General features: G+C 44.8%; 1 protein-coding gene across 1 annotated transcript in view; it reads right to left on the reverse strand.

Moving 5' to 3' along the window:
• Nucleotides 1–4059: 4059 nt before the first annotated feature.
• BEST3 (bestrophin 3) overlaps nt 4060–19534 on the reverse strand; it is a 39468-nt gene continuing 23993 nt past the window's right edge. The window contains exons 8-10 of the mRNA XM_054026308.1: nt 12934–13014; nt 11396–11547; nt 4060–8010 (exon numbers count right to left, since the gene is read on the reverse strand). Coding sequence (XP_053882283.1) covers nt 7089–8010; nt 11396–11547; nt 12934–13014 — 1155 coding nt within the window. The 3' untranslated portion in view covers nt 4060–7088. The remainder of the gene's footprint in view (nt 8011–11395; nt 11548–12933; nt 13015–19534) is intronic.

Below are 19534 nucleotides of genomic sequence, written 5' to 3' on the forward strand. Positions count from 1 at the left end.
AATTCATCTGATTTATACCTATTTGACTATTCATCTTGCTTGTTAGATCTGATTCTAGTTATTAACATACAAATGAATAAAATTTGATCAAGAAAAACTGGTTTGAGCTGGTGCTTTTTTCATTTCATTTTACCTTTTCTTTCAATGGAAAATAAGTTAACTAGGGCCGTGTTCTGCCCAGGGTTATGCAGAACATGTTACTGTTTGTGATGTAGACGGAACTTCCCCTGGCTGTGAGGCATGGCGGAGGGGAAATCAATGAAAAAAAGGAAGGGAAAATCCCAAAGACACCAAAAGGGAGGGGAGGGAAGCGCATAGCCCAAGCAACATGCTCCAAAGGGCTCTTCCTCTCCCCAAAGAGCCATTGAATGTCCATTTGTGGCAATGCCACATGCTCAGAGTCTGCTGGGGATGATCAGGACTCTGTGGGGACAGGCTGTAGGGCAGGACAGCTGTTGTAGGTAGCATATTGCTCATGCAAACAGAAGGATACCCGGCCCCAAGTTGATTTTCAAGGATTACATAAATCCTTCAGTCTTTTTCTGCCTGCAGCGTATGCCCAGCGTAAGTAAAGCTTTGTTACTGTAGTTTCCTGATATGCAGCCTAACTATTGGTCTAGAAGAGTAAGTATTGTGAAGCTGGTTTATGTGGGTTCTAAATGTGCTATGGCTCCCACTTGAACAGGAAGCGTGGAGTAGTCTCATACATTGACTTCTCTTTCTTGGTTGCCACCTGACACGGTCAGGGCAGCTTCTCTGTGGTTGCTGCACCCAGTAGTATCACACCCTATGTGGGAAGCATTCCGCAGAGAGGTGGCCCAGCAGCTGCAGGCAGAGGCAGATTAAGATTTATTGGAGCCCTGGTCACAAAGAACAATTTGGACTCCCAGACCCCAGAGGGAAGCAGAACTGGGGGGGAGGGGGAGTGGGACATGGCCCCCCATTTTTTAACATGGGCATAGTAGCCTTGGGCAGGCACAGAGTGGCAGTGGCAGGGGCTGCACTTTGCAGTGTGGGAGCTGATAAGGTGATTAGCTCCCCTGTTATGAAGCACAGCCCCTGCTAGTTCTTCCTGATGGGGGGGGCTGATGTGGGCCTTAGCCCCCCCCCCCACCATGGGACCCCGCCCCCTGCCCCTCCTCTTCCCCCCAGCCCCGACCCCCTGGCCAGTGTGGAAGCTGGAGCCAGGCAGTAGTAAGAGCTGCTCAGGGAGCCCTGGACCCTCCACCTGCCATGGGCTGCACTCCCCGGGGGGTGGGGACATGGATCGGGGGCTGCTCTTAGGCATCCCTGCCCAGGGCAGGTGGAGGGTCTGGGCTCCCTAGGCGGCTCTTACCATGGTGTGGCTCCAGCTTCTGTCCTGGGGCAGGGGAGGAACAGGGGCCAGGGCCACAGTTCCCGTGCAGGTGGCCCCTCCACTTCCACACACATTCTGGTGCTCCTATGGGGGCCCCCCAAATTGGCCAGGGCCCCTAGGCACAGACCCTGTGGGCTTGTGCGTTAATCCACCACCAGCTGCCGGCAGTTTAAGCAGGTACTGTTCCTCTGGGCAGGAAGGGGGTAAAATGGGTCCCAGCTGGAGCCATTTTTTCCACCCCCAGAGCCTCCTGGCCCCAGAACTATATTGACCTCTTGTTCTGGGGGACTAGGACCATGTGGTGTCCCTCTCCCCACAGACATATGGCAAGGAGGAGCCAGCCAGAGACTTGAAGGCAGCAGAGCAGTGGCTGCATGTGTTTGTGCAGGGAATGACAGAAACTGATGATGTCCCCAGACTGCGTTCTGCAGTTCTCATTCTGACCATGCTCTGCCCTGTGGTGATTGGCTGTTTGCACCAACTCTCCCCCTTCATTTGTCTTTCAAGCTAGCTACGCCCCGCGTAACAGCACGCCACTGAGAAGATTTAAATACACAAATAAATAAATAAACAAAATTTGTGGAAGTAACATGACATTTGCCATTGTCACGTAGCTCACTCAGCTTGTGTGTTCTACCCTTTCCCCTGCCCGGTCTGTCTTGTTTATTTAGACTGGAGGCTTTTCAGTGCAGGGTCTGTCTCAGGTGTCTCTACACTGCAATGGAAGGTGTGATTGCAGCTCGGCTCGGAATACCCACACTATAGCAATCTACCTAGCACAGGGGTGGGCAAACTTTTTGGCCTGAGGGCCACATTGGCGTTCCGAAACTGTATGGAGGGCCGGGTAGGGAAGGCTGTGCCTCCCCAAACAGCTTGGCCCCCACCCCTGACTGCCCCCCTCAGAACTCTCCCACCCATCCAACCCCCCCTGCTACTTGTCCCCTGACTGCTCCCTACTGGGAACTCCCAACCCTGACCACCCCTCCCAGGACACCACCCCCTATCCAACCCCCCTGTCCCCTGAATGCCCCAACCCCTATCCACACCCCCGCCCCCTGACAGGCCCCCTGGGACTCCCATGCCTATCCAACCCCCACCCCGTTCCTCATCCCCGACCACTTCCCCCTCACAACCTCTGCCCCATCCAACCGCCCCCTGCTCCCCATCCCCTGACTGCCCCCCGGACTCCCTGCCCCTTAGCCAAACACCCCCCGCACTCCTCGTCCCCGTACCATGCTGCTCAAAGCAGTAGGACTGGCAGCTGTGCCCAGAGCCTGCCACACCACCCAGAGCGCTGGCGGCACGGTGAGCTGAGGCTGCAAGGGATGGGGGACAGCAGGAGAGGGCTAGCCTACCCAGCCGGGAGCTCAAGGGCCGGCCGTGCAGGACAGTCCCGCAGGCCAGATGTGGCCCATGGGCCATAGTTTGCCCACCTCTGACCTAGCACATCATGAGCTCTACAAGCCTGCCTGGTCCCTCTGGCTTCATATTCGGCTTGCTAGCCCAAACTGAAGCCCATGCCACTGCGTCTTTGCTGCTGGTTTTAACTCCAAGGCTATGCCTACCTGAGCTGCAATCACACTTGCCATAGCAGTGTGGACATACCCTTATTCTGTGTTTGTACAGTACTTAGTATATCACTTGGTCCCCTGGGCACTTCCATAATAAATACGTGTTTGAAATGACGGACACAGTCATTTACAAATGAGACTTTATGCCATCACTTCTGACACTCACTTTAAACTCTGGAATGCAAAAGTGATCAGCTGTATTCAAAAGAGACTTCTGGGGCTATGGAAATGTACAGGTATTACAGCAAGCTTCCTTAAGTTTCCTTCCATCACTCTCTCGAATGACAGGATTATGCGTTCAGTGTGTTCCCTCTGATAACTATGTTCTGATTAGTCAGAACTGAATTATCTGGGCTAATGTTTGGAAGATTCTGCCAGATGAAACCTACAATGCAGGCTAGTGCATAGGATGCCCAGATACCCAATCCTATAGAATAGCAATTCTGAGGTTGTAGGGGTTGACATGTGGGGCACCTAGCCCACATCAAAGTCAGCAGGTCCAATTGTTAACAATATACTTTAAAATAATCTCCATGTTTAAGGACATATTCTTGGGGATGCCATAGTCCTACTCAAGCCTTGGGCCCAATAAACTGATTGCCTTTAGATGCAATACTCCAGACCAGTTACCAGATATGGGAGCACAGCATGTAGTCTCCCTTTTATGGAAACCAATCCTTTAAGAAGAGCACTGGACCCAACAAATATGGAGCAGTATCAATTGAGAAACTTGCTAATGCTGTACTTCAGGACAAGCTTAATGGTTCTGAACAAATATAAGACCCATTTCTGGCACTGACAAAGTTTGACACATGGACTTTTAGACTTGAAGCTTTTGTTGTTATAGACCTAGAAAGTCTATGCACAGGTATCTCTGGAATATTGGTCTTGGTTTCTAATGTGTACAATAGTAGGTATTTATAGTTCCCAGTATTATAATGTCATGGCTCTGTACTCATCAGTAAAGGACTATACCTCATATATTTGATCTGACAGGCTATGGCCCAGACCACAAGATACAGTTGCCATTGAGCAGTTTTTGCAGAATAGGGTAAGCTATACAAATATGATTTACTCCACGTCTATTTTGTGTATATGCTTTTTTCTCAATTTTATTTTTAAAATGTGAAGTGCTCATAAGCAAACTTCTGTTTAGATAAACTTCATTTATTTGGTCCTAAAATAAGACATTATAAAGCTGTATCATTTATTTAGCAGCAGCCTGGATATTTTTGCTTCCTTAGACAAGTAGTTGAATTACATTTTGTACTTTTCCTTTATATAGATATACATAAATTATTATTCGAACAGAAAATTACAGTCAACTCACATTTCTGTCATATATGAATGAGGGTTGCCAGAAAGTTCCATAAAATGTGAACATTCTGGGTTCTTGAATTCTGACGTAGAATGCGAAAACCTAGAAAGTTGCAGTATTGGTTGGCTCATCATACCACAGACATTATGGTCAATATATCCCACCTTCTCCAAGATCAACCCCAGGAGATGGTAACAAACTGTTGCTTTGACATATGCTTCTGTTCTACCCTTGTTTTCTCCCCAGTCTTTTCCAGCTTCACAAACATCTGTAGCTCCTGCCCTCTGATGCTCTTGTTTTCCAAAGTGGCCTACACTATTGTAGGTCCTTGTTGGGACATATCTTGACATAGTTTAATACAGCCAAAGCAACCTCATTTAAAAAAAAAAGCTTTTTTATGTAATAAATTGCTTAAATTGTTTATACTGGTAAACATGAACCATAAACTGTTGGGGCTGCTAGTGTTATAATTAGTCAATTGACTAAACTAATGTTAAAAAAATTGTAGCAAGAGGCGCTTAGGTGACCAACTTGGTCCAAAAGATAATTCAGCACCCAGATGAATGCAATAGTGTGCTCACAGACAAACTAACTAACAAGAGGAAATTTTGAAAATGGCCATAACTAAGTCCCATTCTGTACAAGTAATGGACAGCATATTTATATTTATTCCTGTAATTAGTTGCTATTTGTGAAACACTTGTAAGCATTTTCCCACTGGACTGTATCCTTTTCTAGTGTTATGAGGCCCTGTGAGAGGACGCTAAACTCTTACATTGCTGGTCCAGGTTTGCTACATGTAATGGAAGCATGAATGAAATATTAACAGAAGCAGGCCTACTACACGGCTATAGCCTACTATGTGGCTATAAAGCAGGCCTACTACATGGCTATAAAGCAAGCCTTCTACTCAGCTACGAATGAGAGGGGAGAGAATTTGAATGACAACTCTGTCCAGCCAACCAGCTGGATGCAGTAGCTGGTCTTGAGGTTAGCGGAACAGGTGTGAAAGAAAGAAAGAGGAGGCCAAGCATCTAAATCATTGGTCAGTAGTTGTGTGATCAAGCACTGATGTAAAAGATGTGGTGTGGAGCCTACTAGAGAGGCAGGCAATGAAAGATAAACACAATTAAAGAGTGGGGAAAATATGCTCAGTTTTGTTTCAGTTGAGTACTGTGGGGGAGTGAGGGCCAACTGAAGTCTGGGATGGAGCAGATGATTATTCTGTTCCAATACAACTACGAGCCTGTTGGAAGCAGAGAGAAAGGAAGTTGAATCATAGAATATCAGGGTTGGAAGGGACCTCAGGAGGTCATCTAGTCCAACCCCCTGCTCAAAGCAGGACCAATCCCCAACTAAATCATCACAGCCAGGGCCTTGTCAAGCCTGACCTTAAAAACCTCTAAGGAAGGAGATTCCACCACCTCCCTAGGTAACCCATTCCAGTGCTTCAGCACCCTCCTAGTGAAAAAGTTTTTCCTAATATTCAACCTAAATCTCCCCCACTGCAACTTGAGACCATTACTCTTTGTTCTGTCATCTAGTACCACTGAGAACAGTCTAGATCCATCCTCTTTGGAACCCCCTTTGAGGTAGTTGAAAGCAGCTATCAAATCCCCCCTCATTCTTCTCTGAGGATGAGGATGGTGGCAAGATGGTGATTGGACCCTGGAGATTAGGTGAGATTTCTGCGATCAGAAAAGACAGAGAGAAAAGAGACAAAAGAAACAATGGCCTGGAATCCCTGACTCAAATCCTCTCCCCTGAGAGACTCCCATTTCCTCAGGCTTGTGTTCTGTTGGGGGCTGGCTATGGAATCCTCTTACCCAAATGGTGGAACTGCTTTGTGGCTGCTGATACACTCCCTCCTGCAGCTATAGCCATCCTTTTCCTCATGCAGGACAGAGGGGAGTTTGGCCAGTGAACCTACAGAGCTGTGGATTCACTGGTCACACCCCACACTTCTCAGGCCTTCCTATGCTACCATAGAGAAAGCCACAGAGCAGTGCTTCAAGCACATGGGAGCTGTGCACTCCCAGGGAGGGTGCTCCGCCTCCTGCCATGAGTAGAGTAACTGCCTTAGTTCCATTGCCTTTGGAGCCATCCACTCTGCTGGATGGTGGAGGAGGGGTGTGTTGTTAATGAATTGTACTGGCATGACATCAGTATGATTCCTTAACACTTATCCTTACTATTTCGTGACAGTTGAATAAGACTTGATGAGGAAATAATTACTTGGCTGTGTTATAAAAGCAATTTGATTTGCAAAAGGATGGATTCCAAGAGAGAAGGGCTGGGCGTGTATGTGCTGCAGAGAAATCTCCTTTTCCACTGCTGAAAGAGAGGGAAAACACCCCTTTCCATCATGGCCATGGACAGCATAAGCTTCCTTTCCCGAGCCATGTTCAAAGGTGGAGTCCGTGCTGAGAGAAAGGCCGAAGAACACTGCCAAAGCTGGGTACCGGCTGGTGAGATCTATCCAGGGACTGAGGCTCCCGGCTGGCTGAGATTTTTGTTTTAATTTAAATTTAAGATTGCCCTGCCAGAAACCTTATTGAGAGAGGAAAGCTTTAACATAGCAATCTGAGTAATTTTCCTTGGAAATAAGATCAGCCGTACGACGTACTGTATGTGTGGTCTGAGCAGTGTGTTTGTATTTCTGTATTTTCAGAAAATCTGAATAAGAACAGATTTCAAAAGAGACAGAAAGTTCCAATTGTTTTGCAAAATGAAAGTTTTGTGTGTTTGGGGAACCCCGAAATGGCTGCAGGGGCTCTTAAACATTTCCCCCCACTGTAAATAATAGAACAGAATTGGAATCTAGAAGATTCTGACAACCTTGTCAGAGATTTCCTTCATTCTTCTCATTAATGAATTCTAGTATAGCTGTTTCTTTAGCATCCAGATGTTCCAATAAGTGATGCATATCAACTGTATCTCTAGCAGCAGAGGTAGCAGCAATGTTACTTTCACCACTTAAGGTGCTTTGTCCAGAGGGTGTTCCAAAATCCAATAAAAGAGGTGCAGCATCTGTATGCAATGTAATACTGAGCATATGGAAGTCTGGGGAACATCTTTCAGAGCTCCTGTGTTGATCTTTGCTATCACCTGCTGTCATACTTCTGTGTAAATCAGGTTTTGGTTCCTCCATTACAACGGTGGATGATTTATGCTGCCCAGAATCCATAAAAGACATAGCCATTTCTGAATGAGGTCGTGGCGCATCCGCAGGATCAGAATGTGGCTCAGTTGGACTGCCTGGTGGAGCCTGTTCTGTCGACATGTTTGTGGAGGTGTCTGTCTGTAAAGTCTGGCTGTCTGATGCGTTGAGTGTTCTTTCCTCAGTAGTAGCAACAACTTCTTCAGGGACTGGCAAAGATATCTTAGTTGTTGTGTCATTCTCACTAGATTGGTAGCTCTCTAAAATGTTGGTTCTGCTAGTTTCACTAATAGTTGCTAGATCTATGCTAGCATGCAGTCGGGGATTCCTGTCAGCCAGATCATATTTCTTCTTGGCCTTTGAGGCAAAATGTCTCCCTCTAGAATGCATTTCTTGCAAACTGCTGATGTGACCCTTTTCATGCGCAGGGAAAAACACCGAGTTCTCACTTGTCTGTCTGCTGTAGCGCCTCCTGGTTGGGGAAGGAGAGCTTTCATGGACACTCAGAAATCGCTTAACTCTTCTCAGCACTGAGGGCTGTCGCCTGAATTTCTCATCATCCCAAGGCCAGTTTTCCCCACGGAGGAACTCTGTATCAGACACCCTGTAAGATAAAGCGATGCAGGGTGTGTCACTCTGTATTTCTTTTATTCTAGAGTCACAAGAGGTGTAGTGTTTGTACTAAGGTCAGGGCCGGCTCCAGGCACCAGCCGAGCAAGCTGGTGCTTGGGGCGGCAGATTGAACGAGGAGGCATCTGCCCAATCCTAGAGTGGCACGGCAGTTTTTTTGTTTGTTTGTTTCACTCCGGCTGCCCTGTAGGGGGCGGTGGCACGGAGGACAGGAGCGCCCTGCAGCAAGCCCGGCAGGGCAGTCCTTGTCCTTCCCTCCCCGCCGACTGGAGTGGAGCCCTGCCGGCAGGCGGCGCAGCACGGTGGTAGGGGCCGCGTGGCCGCGCCCCTCTGTAGCCCTGGTCACCCCCTTCTCTCTCTCTCCTGCCAGCTCCCTCCCTTCCCCCCCCCCTGTAGCTGGTCCCCTGCACCCGCGCTCCGGCCGCGCCGCAGGTTTTTTTTTTGCTTTGCCGTTCTGGCTGCCCCGTTTTATTTTTATTTATTTATTTATTTATTTTGCTTGGGGCGGCCAAAAAGCCAGAGCCGGCCCTGAGTAAGGTTTCATGGAAAATATGATTTATATAATGATCCATTTTCTGTCTGCCTGTCATTAGCAGAACAGAGCTACGTTAACAGCGAGTGATGAGAGTCAGAGAACTTAAGGAACAAATGTGTTCCTAATAAAGGGCCTCCATGAGGTATAGGAGGAGCAAATAAGAGCGAAGTGTGGCTGAAAATCTTCAGATACACTGAAAGGGGTGAGGAGCACAGGCAATGCTGATTGGTTCTCCCTCCTGTCTCAGAACAGTGGAGCGCTCCTCGATGGCAGCTCCACATGATCAGAGCTTTGCGGGGGCAGGAGAAAAACAATTGCTCTGTGCAGTATATTCCTCATTCTATCAGGAAGAGTCTCAGGCAAAAGTTAATGGTGCTCCTGGAAGTGTGGACAGTGTTTAATTTGTGCCAGGAGCCCTAGCACTTCTACACTTGGCAATTCATAACCCCGGCACCTCTAGGCTTGGTAGTTCATAGCTCTGGCACTGCTGGGCTTGCTGCTTCAGTTATGAAAGTAAAAAAACTGCTTGAGCCCCAGCACCTAATTGCTTGAGCCCCGACAGCTCTCGCATGACAAATTAAGCACTGAGCATGGGGTAGGATTTTCAACGGTGCCTAAGTGATTTAGGAGCAGAAGTGCCATTGAAAGTCAATGGGCCTTGTGCTCCAAGTCTCTTAGGTCCTTTTGAAAATCCCACCCATTAGCTTCTGCTTTTCTGCCTGGCTTCTGAGGTTAATGATGAATTACTGCAGCCACACCATTTCGGGAGTGGAGCACAGTTAGTCCTTGCCATGGGGTGTAAAGACAATGGGAGGGAACACTAGAAGAAGAGTCACAGTTGACTGTCCTGAGAGCAGGGATTTCAGGTATGGACATGGCAACTTTGAGGATTGATTAATTCCTTCCACTACTTATAAATGTGATGCTCTGTGACAGCAGAGGATTTAGTTTGGCAGAGAGCACCAGGGAGGATAGACTTGTCCCTAGGAGGAGAGCTAGAATGAAGTCCAAGAGTGGTGAATCTTCTTCCTCTCTGGAATTTGGCTGACGTGAACCACGCTTGAGATATTTGTTTTGGACTTGGCTGAAACAAGCTATACCTTTAGATCTTGGTTTTGAACTCTGGCTGAAGGATGCCTTGTTATATTTGTTACAGTTGGTTGGGGAAAAAATGGAGAAATGGTTTGGGGAAAAATATAGAATTTCAAAGTTGTTATGATTTCAAAGGATTTAAAATGGAACAATGTATATGTTTTTTATATTTTTCATGAAATATTTTTTATAAAAATGTCGGAAGTTTGAATTTTGGGTCTCCTCCTTTCCTCTTTTTTCTCCTCCCCTTTTCTCTTCACGGAATGCAATACATCAAATGATGGCCAATGTGTGTTTTTTCCCTTCATTTTTCCTTTTGCTACTCTGTATCTTTTCCAAAGTTGAAGAAGGAAAAGTAGGAAAAAACATCCTGAACATCATTCTGTTGTATTTTGTGGCAAAAAAGTAGATGAAGAGAGAAAGAGGATTAAGGAGAAAAAACTAACCCCTCCAAAAATGTCAACCTTTCTGGGTTCAGTGAAAAACTTTTGAAAAAAAAAAAAGAAAGTTTTAGGTTTTGAAAAAGCCACTTTTGTTTTTTAAAAAAGTTTCCAATGAAAAATTTCTACCAGCTCTAGTATTTGTTTGCTTCTTAAAGGAACAGGATATTCTTCATGTTCACCGATCTGTTTTACACTAGAGCACATCATATGCGTTTTAACTCATCTTTCATGCGCTGTCTGGCCCGTCACCGTATTTTATGAGGGTACATCTATACTGCATGTTTCTTTTGGCAGTGTGTAGTGTACATACTGCCCAGCACAGGTATAAATAGCAGTGATGGAGGGACATGGCTTAGGTGAGTAAAGTATAAACACTCCTGAAGGGCGTGCATGTGAATACACACCCTACACAGCTTTCTACTCACCCAAGTCATGCCTTTCCATCTACACTGCTAAAAATACCAGTGTAGTGTCCCACTGCCAGAGCCTTTCTCCATTGCAGGAAAAGACTCAGCCAGTGCGGAAAAGGTCTGGCAGGAGGGAAAACAGCCTTTCTCCGCTGCCTCCCCTCTGCCAGAGCCTCGCTGACACGTGTAGCTACAGACCGCAGTGCAGACACAGCCTGCTTTTCACTGTGGCGGGTAGCTACCGGTACACCACATGCCTCTGCCAGCGGTGTAGACGCAGAGTGCCAGAACAACGAGCAATGTCACATACTCTGGCTGGTTCTTTGCAGTAGGGTTAGTATACGTGCAAGAAAACAATTCTGGATTATTATTAATTGAAAAGTCATAAAACCATTTCTATAGTTAATCTCCCAAAGGTCTGAAATGATCTTACCCAGCAAGAAGAAAGGGAGTGTCTGAATAAGAAACAAGCAAATAAATGGGTATTGTGTTAATTGTTGTATCATGTACACAGAGGATTTAGTACCTTGAAAATTTCTATGAAAAACCTTGCTGCTTCTTTGGTTTATGCTGTTTTATATTGCTACAATACCACAAAAAAACAAAGGGCTAAGTTCGTGTCACTCTCCTAAAAGGATCATTTAAATCACTAGTTTTCTAATGGCCACCGAGTTTTCCCAGATGTTGAATTTGTACACTTCTGTGCACATGACAAGAAACCATCACATATTTTTAAACCTGTTTATTTTTAAATGTTGAACTTCAACTTTGAAGTCACATTTATGCATGATATACATTTAAAGATCCATAGGCCTTTAAGATGATTGGATACACATTTTTGTAGCCTTAATGACATCATGAAAAGATGGCAGCTTTACTTACCCCATTTCAATAGTTGAGCCAAGGAAAGATGGAATACAGTAATCGGCAGCGGCCAGTGTGTATGGTGGCTGAGCAGCTGAATCATCCCAGTAAATATCTTTGTCCATCTTTGGTAAGTTCATGTGCATTTCATCCACAGCCAGAAGTGAGACCTGAGATCATAGTTGTAATTACACTATTTTAAATATGGTTTTGTGTATAATATACTATTTCCTGCTATATGGGAAATATTCTTTAGGAAATATGTTTTATGAAATTATGTAAAATGTACATAGTGGCTACAGGCCTGATCCATGTTAATAGGCACTATATAAAAAGCTAAAATAGATTATTTCTGCTCCCACAACGGCAACAAATGTAATTGACTTTAATTAGAATGGGATAGAGCCCCATACGTTTGCTAAACAATTCCCTTCATATTACATCACATTTAATCACAAATGATAAAGAATTAACTTTTCCAGCAAGCATTCTTATTAACTGGATTATTTAGCTAAATGGTCACATGATTCTCTGATGTGCCATGTTTTCAGGAAATGTATGAGGACTATTATTGTGCTATTTGTAGAGATGTTTCTTGTGCAGAAGTTCACATAGAGGAACCTTTAAGCAAACATTGTCCATATTTTTAAAAATATTCCCAACAGAGCACGTGAACAGCCTTGTACCATTGACTTACATATGTAAAAATAAAGGGCTCAGCTGTGACTTTGTAACAAGTTGTATTTAGCTGCATTCCCCCAGGAATGGCCAAGACTGTGACTCAGAGTCCTGTATCAGGTGCAGATACTTCTCTGATGATGCTGGCTCAGCTGAGCTGGCCAGCACATTGCGAGGAGTGGAGCCAAGGTTGTCCTTACTCCTTGTGCCTCCGTCCTCCACCCCCACTCGCTACACACCTGCTCTGGAGTGGTGACCCCATGGAGACTGGTCATCTTCCTGTTCTGCTACCTGCAAAGTGAGTTGCCCATGCAGGTGTAATGGAACTCTTCATGTGCCCTTACTCTCCTGGGTGGTAGGGTCACACTTGTGCCATAAGAAATGTAGGAATAATTTCAACAGCAAGATTTGGTAGTGCTGACTTTTCCTGTAAATTATTTACCTGCTCTGTACAAATATAGGACCAAAATCTGCTACCCATTACACTGGCGCAACCTCATTGACTTCAGTGAGTTTGCAAAGATTTCAATGAGAACAGAATTTGGTTCAGAGTAGTCTTTCCAGGATCTCCTATGTGGCTGAATTGGTGAGTACAGCAGGGTTACATGAAATGAACTTGTGGTTAGAGGGCAGCTCAGATGTCTTCACTTTGCATCCTTTCCCCAGCAGACAAGGCATATGAAATGGTGAATTAATAATAGACCATCTCTAAAAACAAAACATGGAGGATTCTGGAGATATGATCCCCTTTGGGTAAAGAATCATTTTGTATAACTCTCAGTCCATCCCATTAGCTAGTGTCTCAGATCTATAAGGAATAATTTATAATATATTGCAGTAAAGCAGAAGAGAGGAAAGTAGAGACAAAAAATACTGACCTGCAAATTTCTATCAATGCACCAATTTATTTCAAAATCATCATCATCTTCCCCAAATGGATTAATAAGCTGCTCAGCAACCTACAATTAAAATCACAGACTGAACAAATGCCAATGTGCAACGCTTAATGCTGTTGCCTTAAAAGGGCTTAGAAGAGGCTGATTGTTAAGATTTCATGTTCTCTTTCTCCCATGCCCCTTGTTTCCCCCAACATGAATTCCATTGTGATGTTTTGCCAGTCTAGATGCACTGACTAAGTTGTATAGGTACTTTGGCATTTTAGGTAATGTCAACATATTAATTTTGGTCCCTCTTTGGTTTGGTTACAGGTAATACAGATCTTAATGTATATGGAATTGCAGTGATAGAATTAACATATCTCAGGCTTCTGCACCAAATAACTAACAAAGTTATTCCTATCGGGCAGCAGAGTCAGCCTTAAGTCACTACACCTTCAGGAGGTACCTTTAAGAAAATCAGTGTCTATATTGCATAAAGGTAAGCCTGAACCAAAACAGATCTGTACTCCTCTGAACACAGGGAACGTTCACCTCTGAGTCCCAGCTTTGAATTTAGCTGTCATGAAAGCTGTTTGATTGACTGTCCTGAATCATGAAGTGTAGCTGTGTCAGTCCCGGGATATTAGCAAGACAAGGTGGGTGAGGTAATATTTTATTGGACCGACTTTTGTTGGTGAGAAAGACAAGCTTTCGAGCTTACTTACTTCAGGACCTGAAGAAGAGCTTTGTGTAAGCTCAAAAGCTTGTCTCTCTCACCAACAGAAGTTGGTCCAATAAAAGATATTACCTCACCCACCTTGTCTTGCTGGATAATGAAGTCATCTGTAGATCTGTAGAATAAATACACAGTACCTAGGCAATGCTAGTGGACGCTTTTCCCACACTGCCCAACAAATGCATCTCAAATTGATCTGGAGGGACCACGTTTAGAGATGAGATTGAGCTATCCTCTCCTTGTGATACTGTCACTCACAACTGTGGTGGTTCTAAAGCGGACACCAATGCCCTAGGAACTATATGGAGACCCTCTGTTCATTCCATGAAGGTTTCTGTGATAAGCTGGGCCTCTCGTTAGGGTCACAGTCAGGCTGTTAGAGTCTCTTTCCCTTTAAAAGTCCTTTCCCCACTTGGGAGCTTTAGTCTAGCCTTTCTGGGTCCCATTTAAGGGGGTGTTCGGTCTCTTGGTTTCCTTATAAAGGTCTGCTTTGTCCTTGTGGGCAGCAGAGGCTTGCTAGCTGTTTCCCCTCTCAGTGACTCTGGAACAAGCATCAGCTTGCTGGGGCACAGAAGCTTTTCCCCTGGTTGCACTTCTTCCTGTGACAAGCGCTCCTTTTAAACTTGCTTCCTCCAACTGGTGCAGACCCTGCAGGTGTGCCTGTCTGATAGCAGGTGAGCCCAGAGGGGCTTGTTAGCTTTCTCCAGATTGGGGTGGGGGAGTGCCCCAACACAGTCACCCGACACCTACATGATTGCAATAACATTTGATTAGTGGTGACCTGGACTGGATTTGAACTGGGGATTTTGCAGCTAAAGGCTTTGCATCCCATTACTAGCCTGCTCAAGGGGAGGAGGATGGCAACCTTCATGCAGTCCTCCCTGAACAATCAATGCTATCAACGTGATGACTGAATGCCGATTGATGGCCTCACTGTCTAAAAAACAGCTCAGGGTACCAGCCCTCTCAACTGTCTATGACAGTCTTTTACCCTGCTCAAAACGACTCAGCTGGAATCTCCCGGAAATCAGTTACATCACTTTTCCATCCTTAAGTCTGGTTAGCGTGGCCCCCTGATGGGCTAGCTTTGGGGGAGGGATAGCTCAGTGGTTTGAGCATTGGCCTGCTAAACCCAGGGTTGTGAGTTTAATCCTTGAGGGGGCCACTTAGGGAACTGGGGTAAAAATCTGTCTGGGGATTGGCCCTGCTTTGAGCAGGGGGTTGGACTAGATGACCTCCTGAGGTCCCTTCCAAACCTGATATTTTATTATTCTATTGTTGAGCTCACAGACACACCCAAGTCATACTGAGTGTTTCTCTCTAGCCTGGTGTTAGTCGAGAAAAGCACGCCGCCTTAAAAATGGAATGCAATGAAAGCCAGGGTATCCTCGTACCTTGCTTATTGCAAACAGAAAATAGACTCTACATTTTGTTTTTATTCAGACCAAATTATTTTAAATTTTATTTTGAAATCATTTAAGTTGAGAAGGAGGCTCGGCCTTCAGGGAAGCAGGGGGCTCCCATTCTGTAGTGATGGTAACTGGGCAGTGTGAGGCTGGGGGCTGGGACAAGGTCTTTGCAATTGGCTGGTAAAGGAACCCGCCTGAGCTGGCAATAGCCTTCTCCATTTTTTTCTGAAAAAAGACGTATCTGTATGATGGGGGACATGGTCACAGGGAGAGGAAGAGATCTCTGGAGATGGTTTGAAATTTGTGGGAAACTCAGACTGGGTTTAGGGCCTGAGACTGAAGTTTCAAGAATAGGATGGGCTGGACCTTGCCCTAAAGCTGGGGGTATTTCCTGCCAGCCTCTCCCTCATCAGCCCGTAGCCCACGGGAAAGTCAGGTTTGCAGTACAGGGCTATGGACAGCTTTGCTGGGAAGACGACTGGGCACATATAATGCTTCCTTCCCTCAGAGCAAGGAGAGAACCAGAGAGGTTTCTCCTAGAGAAAGGGGCAAATGACACATCATTTCCCCCTTATGTTTGCTCTTTCTTGTCAAACATCTGGCTTTAATTTGGCAAAGCCTTTGTGAACAATCCCTGGGGGAAGTCGTACCAATCCCAGAAAGCCCTGGGCAGGGCCAGGTTTTGTATTAACGTTGGAAAGAATTCCACAGTGTGGCCTTTGTTTTCTTTGGAATGCTCCACTTACAAAGAAGGGCTGTATGCATTAAAACAGCCATATTGGGTCAGACCAATGGTCCATCTAGCCCAGTATCCTGTCTTCCGATCGTGGCCAATGCCAGGTGCTTCAGAGGGAACGAACAGAACAGGTATGTTTATCTATAATCTATGTTTATCATAGGGGCACTGTGGTGTTTCAGCTGTTCTCTGTGGGGGAGCATTGGAAGTGTTAGTGACTGAGAGTCTTAGGGGTCTTTTAGGGGTCTAGGTGTCATAAATGAACCAGGAGGATCTCCAATGGTCTTCGTCACTCTCCCAAATCTTGCTTGCTTGGGCTGTGTGGAGAAGGCTCTTCCCCCATTCAACCTCCCCACTGATTCTGCGCTAAAACAGTGTATGGGGGTCTTGTGGTTAAGGCCCTGCCCTCAACCCAGGAGACTGGGAGTCAATTCCCAAATCGGCCACAGATTTCATTTGACTTTGGGCAAGTCACTTAATTTTCTGGGCCTCAATTCCCCATCTGTAAAATGGAGAGACAAATACTTATTTTCTCCCACTGTTTGTCTGTCATGTCTAATTAGATCTCAATCCTGCAATTTACAGTTTGGGGGTGAATTGCTGGGCCCACCCAGAGCCCCTTAGAAATCAGTGGGTTTCTGTGTGGGTGCAGCACTCAAACTGCACATAGTAAATTGCAAGAGTTAGGGCTTAGATTGGAAGCTCTTTGGGAGAAAGGGTCTCTTCCTAAGTGTTTGTACAGTCCCCATTCAGTGGGGCTCTAATCAGTAGGTGCTCCTATAATACAAATAACTAACAATAGTAATAAGAATCACTTCCTGTGTACAGTATTTGCGATATATTAAAGATTTTTCTACATCGTGCCATTCAGTATTCACAGGAAAACTGTAGCTGGGTCTCATTCACTAGCTAGGAGAAGATGAGAATTAAAAGCCCAGACTCAGATAGGGAGGAGGGGAGAGGTGCCTTTGGTACGTGGCATTAACATTGCAAGTATAACTATGTTGCTGTTTGGATAGAAATAAACCAGAGAACAAGATGTCTCATGGCTTCTAAGTGGAGCCACTTCCTCAGCTAGCTCTAAGTCAGCGACCCCACAGCACGCACGGCACCGAACAGAAGCTGATAGGCACACTCAGGCGTAGTGGCCGGGAAAACCTCAGCTGTGGCCTTTTGACTGGCTGACCTGCCACCAGCATGTAGCCCATGAGATCATCCTCTGAAAATGAATGCAGTGCAGTACAGCGAAGATCTATTTTTGGATTGCTGACTATCACAGCTGAATGGCTTATAAATTAGTCTGGGACAAGCGTCTCATGTGATGGGAAATCTTGTCCCATGTACGGTATGTGTAACAAATCAGATGCACAGCCTAAGAATGGAGACCAGTTTAGCCACATTTATGTTATTGAACTGCAAAATAGTGGTTCGAGACTCTATCTGCAATCCTGTTGAAGGCCCTGTGGACTTTGTCGCAAACAGGATTTATATTTGGCCAAACTCCTGAATACTATGGCACTTTTGGAGCAGCGGACTGGAAATTCAGTGGCAGCTTTGTTTAAATTGTAAAAGCAGTCCAATGGCTCCTTTTTTTGTTTATTTTGTTATTAAATTAAGTTTATGCTTGCATTTTTGGGTTTTGATATAAAGTGATTTTTATAATGAAAATTATATCTGAAGTTGCCAGGGCCAAGCTGGTAGAGGTCTTGAGCCCAGCTAGAAAAGGTGCTATAGATGGACTTTGGTATAGATTAAGGGAAAGAGCATTCCAAAATTGAAGGGCCCATTTCTCATCTTCTATGATTACATTGTTGGATGGACAAGCTAGAAGTCCAACTCCACTGTTCATAAGTCACAATTAGAGGCAGTGCAGCAGACTCAGGAAGACTGGCCCAGTCTAGCTTTGTATACTAACAATAGTATACAACATACTACGAAACCTTATATACTAACAATATACTAACTAACCTTGGTATACTATCAATAAAATCTTGAAGAACACCCTGTAGAGAATAAGTCCCATAAATGCATTTAACAGGGTGAGTTTCTGCACCTTCAAAAAACGCCTGTGTTTCTACTCCTAAGTGTGTATTATCACATATATACACAACTATTTATACCTTTGAAAACAAAAGGTACCTGATTCTCCCACTGCAGGATCAGACTAACTGCCATTGATTTTTCCCAAGGTAAGAGAATGAAGTTCATGCTTTTGATAACATACAATGAACGATTTTATTCTTTTTTTTTTAAATATATTTTTAAGGAAATAAGGAACATAAATGCCATCCCAGTCATTACATTTAAAGTAGCATTAAGCTCATAGCATAAACCAATAATAACCCCCCCAGCACTCACTGTTTGGCTATTTTTTCTAAGAATGAATGTAAGACTTAATTCTGAATTTTCAGAGTTTTGCTGAGTTGTGTCATAAGGTGTTGGGGTTTTTTTTGGTATTTATTATTACATTGCAGCTTGGTATATGTGTTAGCACAGAATTGCACAAAACGTGCATGACAGAAAGTGAAACTGTAAATATTTGGCGTGGTTTGGTTACAAATGGTTTGTGAACCTTTGGAGTGAACCTGGGATGATTTATGGAAAGATTCAGTCTCACATGGTTTCACCATGAAACCAGATACAATGTGACAATTCTGACTGATTTTGACTCTGTGTTTCAGGGTCCTCCTGAACCTGATACATAGGCCTGGGCCTACCTGCATGAATCAAAACCAAAGAAAATGCTTCCAGACAAAGGGACTGACCCTGCATTCTCTCCATTTACAAAACTCCCCCAGAAGGCTTCCCATATTAGTCCCTAAAACTGGCTGGTTTTGCACAATTTTTATCATTGTGCTAATGCCAACTAGCTTTTCAAAGCTTACAGTAATGATTTAACGAAGCAAGAGTGAGATTTACAAGACTGTTGGGCTTAATATATGAATTGCTTAATACTGCCTGGTTGAGTTTTCATTTCAGTTTTTTCAATTTGAATTAATCTAGTTTGTTATTAATTGCAGGGGCAAGAATCAATAGGGAGAATATTGCTTAATTGTTTAATTACACACCTGATGAGGAGATGTTAACTGATCTGTTACAAAACAAAACAATGGCCATAAAAAATCCAACTTCTTTTGCAACTCCACTCTTCAATGAACTGCTTCATGTGGTGCTAGTAGCGTAGTCAATATTAGTTGTCACTATTTCATTGCCACCCGAAAGTGAATAACCCCATTGGGCTTCTACAAGGCAGGCTGACTTTGACCATAAGCAAAACAAGAGCCCTGCGCCCCATTCCACCTCTGCAACACCATCTCCCCAACTGGACACAAAATTGGCGAGGGAGGAAATTCATGGCCTAAATTTTCACCCTTCTTTGGCCATCTTATTGTCCAACTCCCAGGTCCAGATTCTGCAAGGATAATAGGCCCATATCTACAAAGGTAAGTAGGAACCTAATCCCCAGATTTAGGCACATAGCCCAGATCCTCAGAGGTATTTAGACACCTAATTCTCATTGATTTCAGTGGCACCTAGGACCCTAAATATTTCTGTGGATCTGGGCCCTAAGTCTTCTGCTGTTCCTACCACCACCCTTATAACTGTTAGCCTAGTGGTTAGTGCACTCACCTGTGATGTGGGAGACCCAGATTCAATTTCCCCCTCAGGCAGAGTGGAAGAAAGTGAACTGGGATCTCCTACCTTTCAGGAGTGTGCATT

The sequence above is a fragment of the Malaclemys terrapin genome, chromosome 1 (genome assembly GCF_027887155.1).
Source record: "Malaclemys terrapin pileata isolate rMalTer1 chromosome 1, rMalTer1.hap1, whole genome shotgun sequence".
Taxonomy (NCBI): Eukaryota; Metazoa; Chordata; order Testudines; family Emydidae; genus Malaclemys; species Malaclemys terrapin.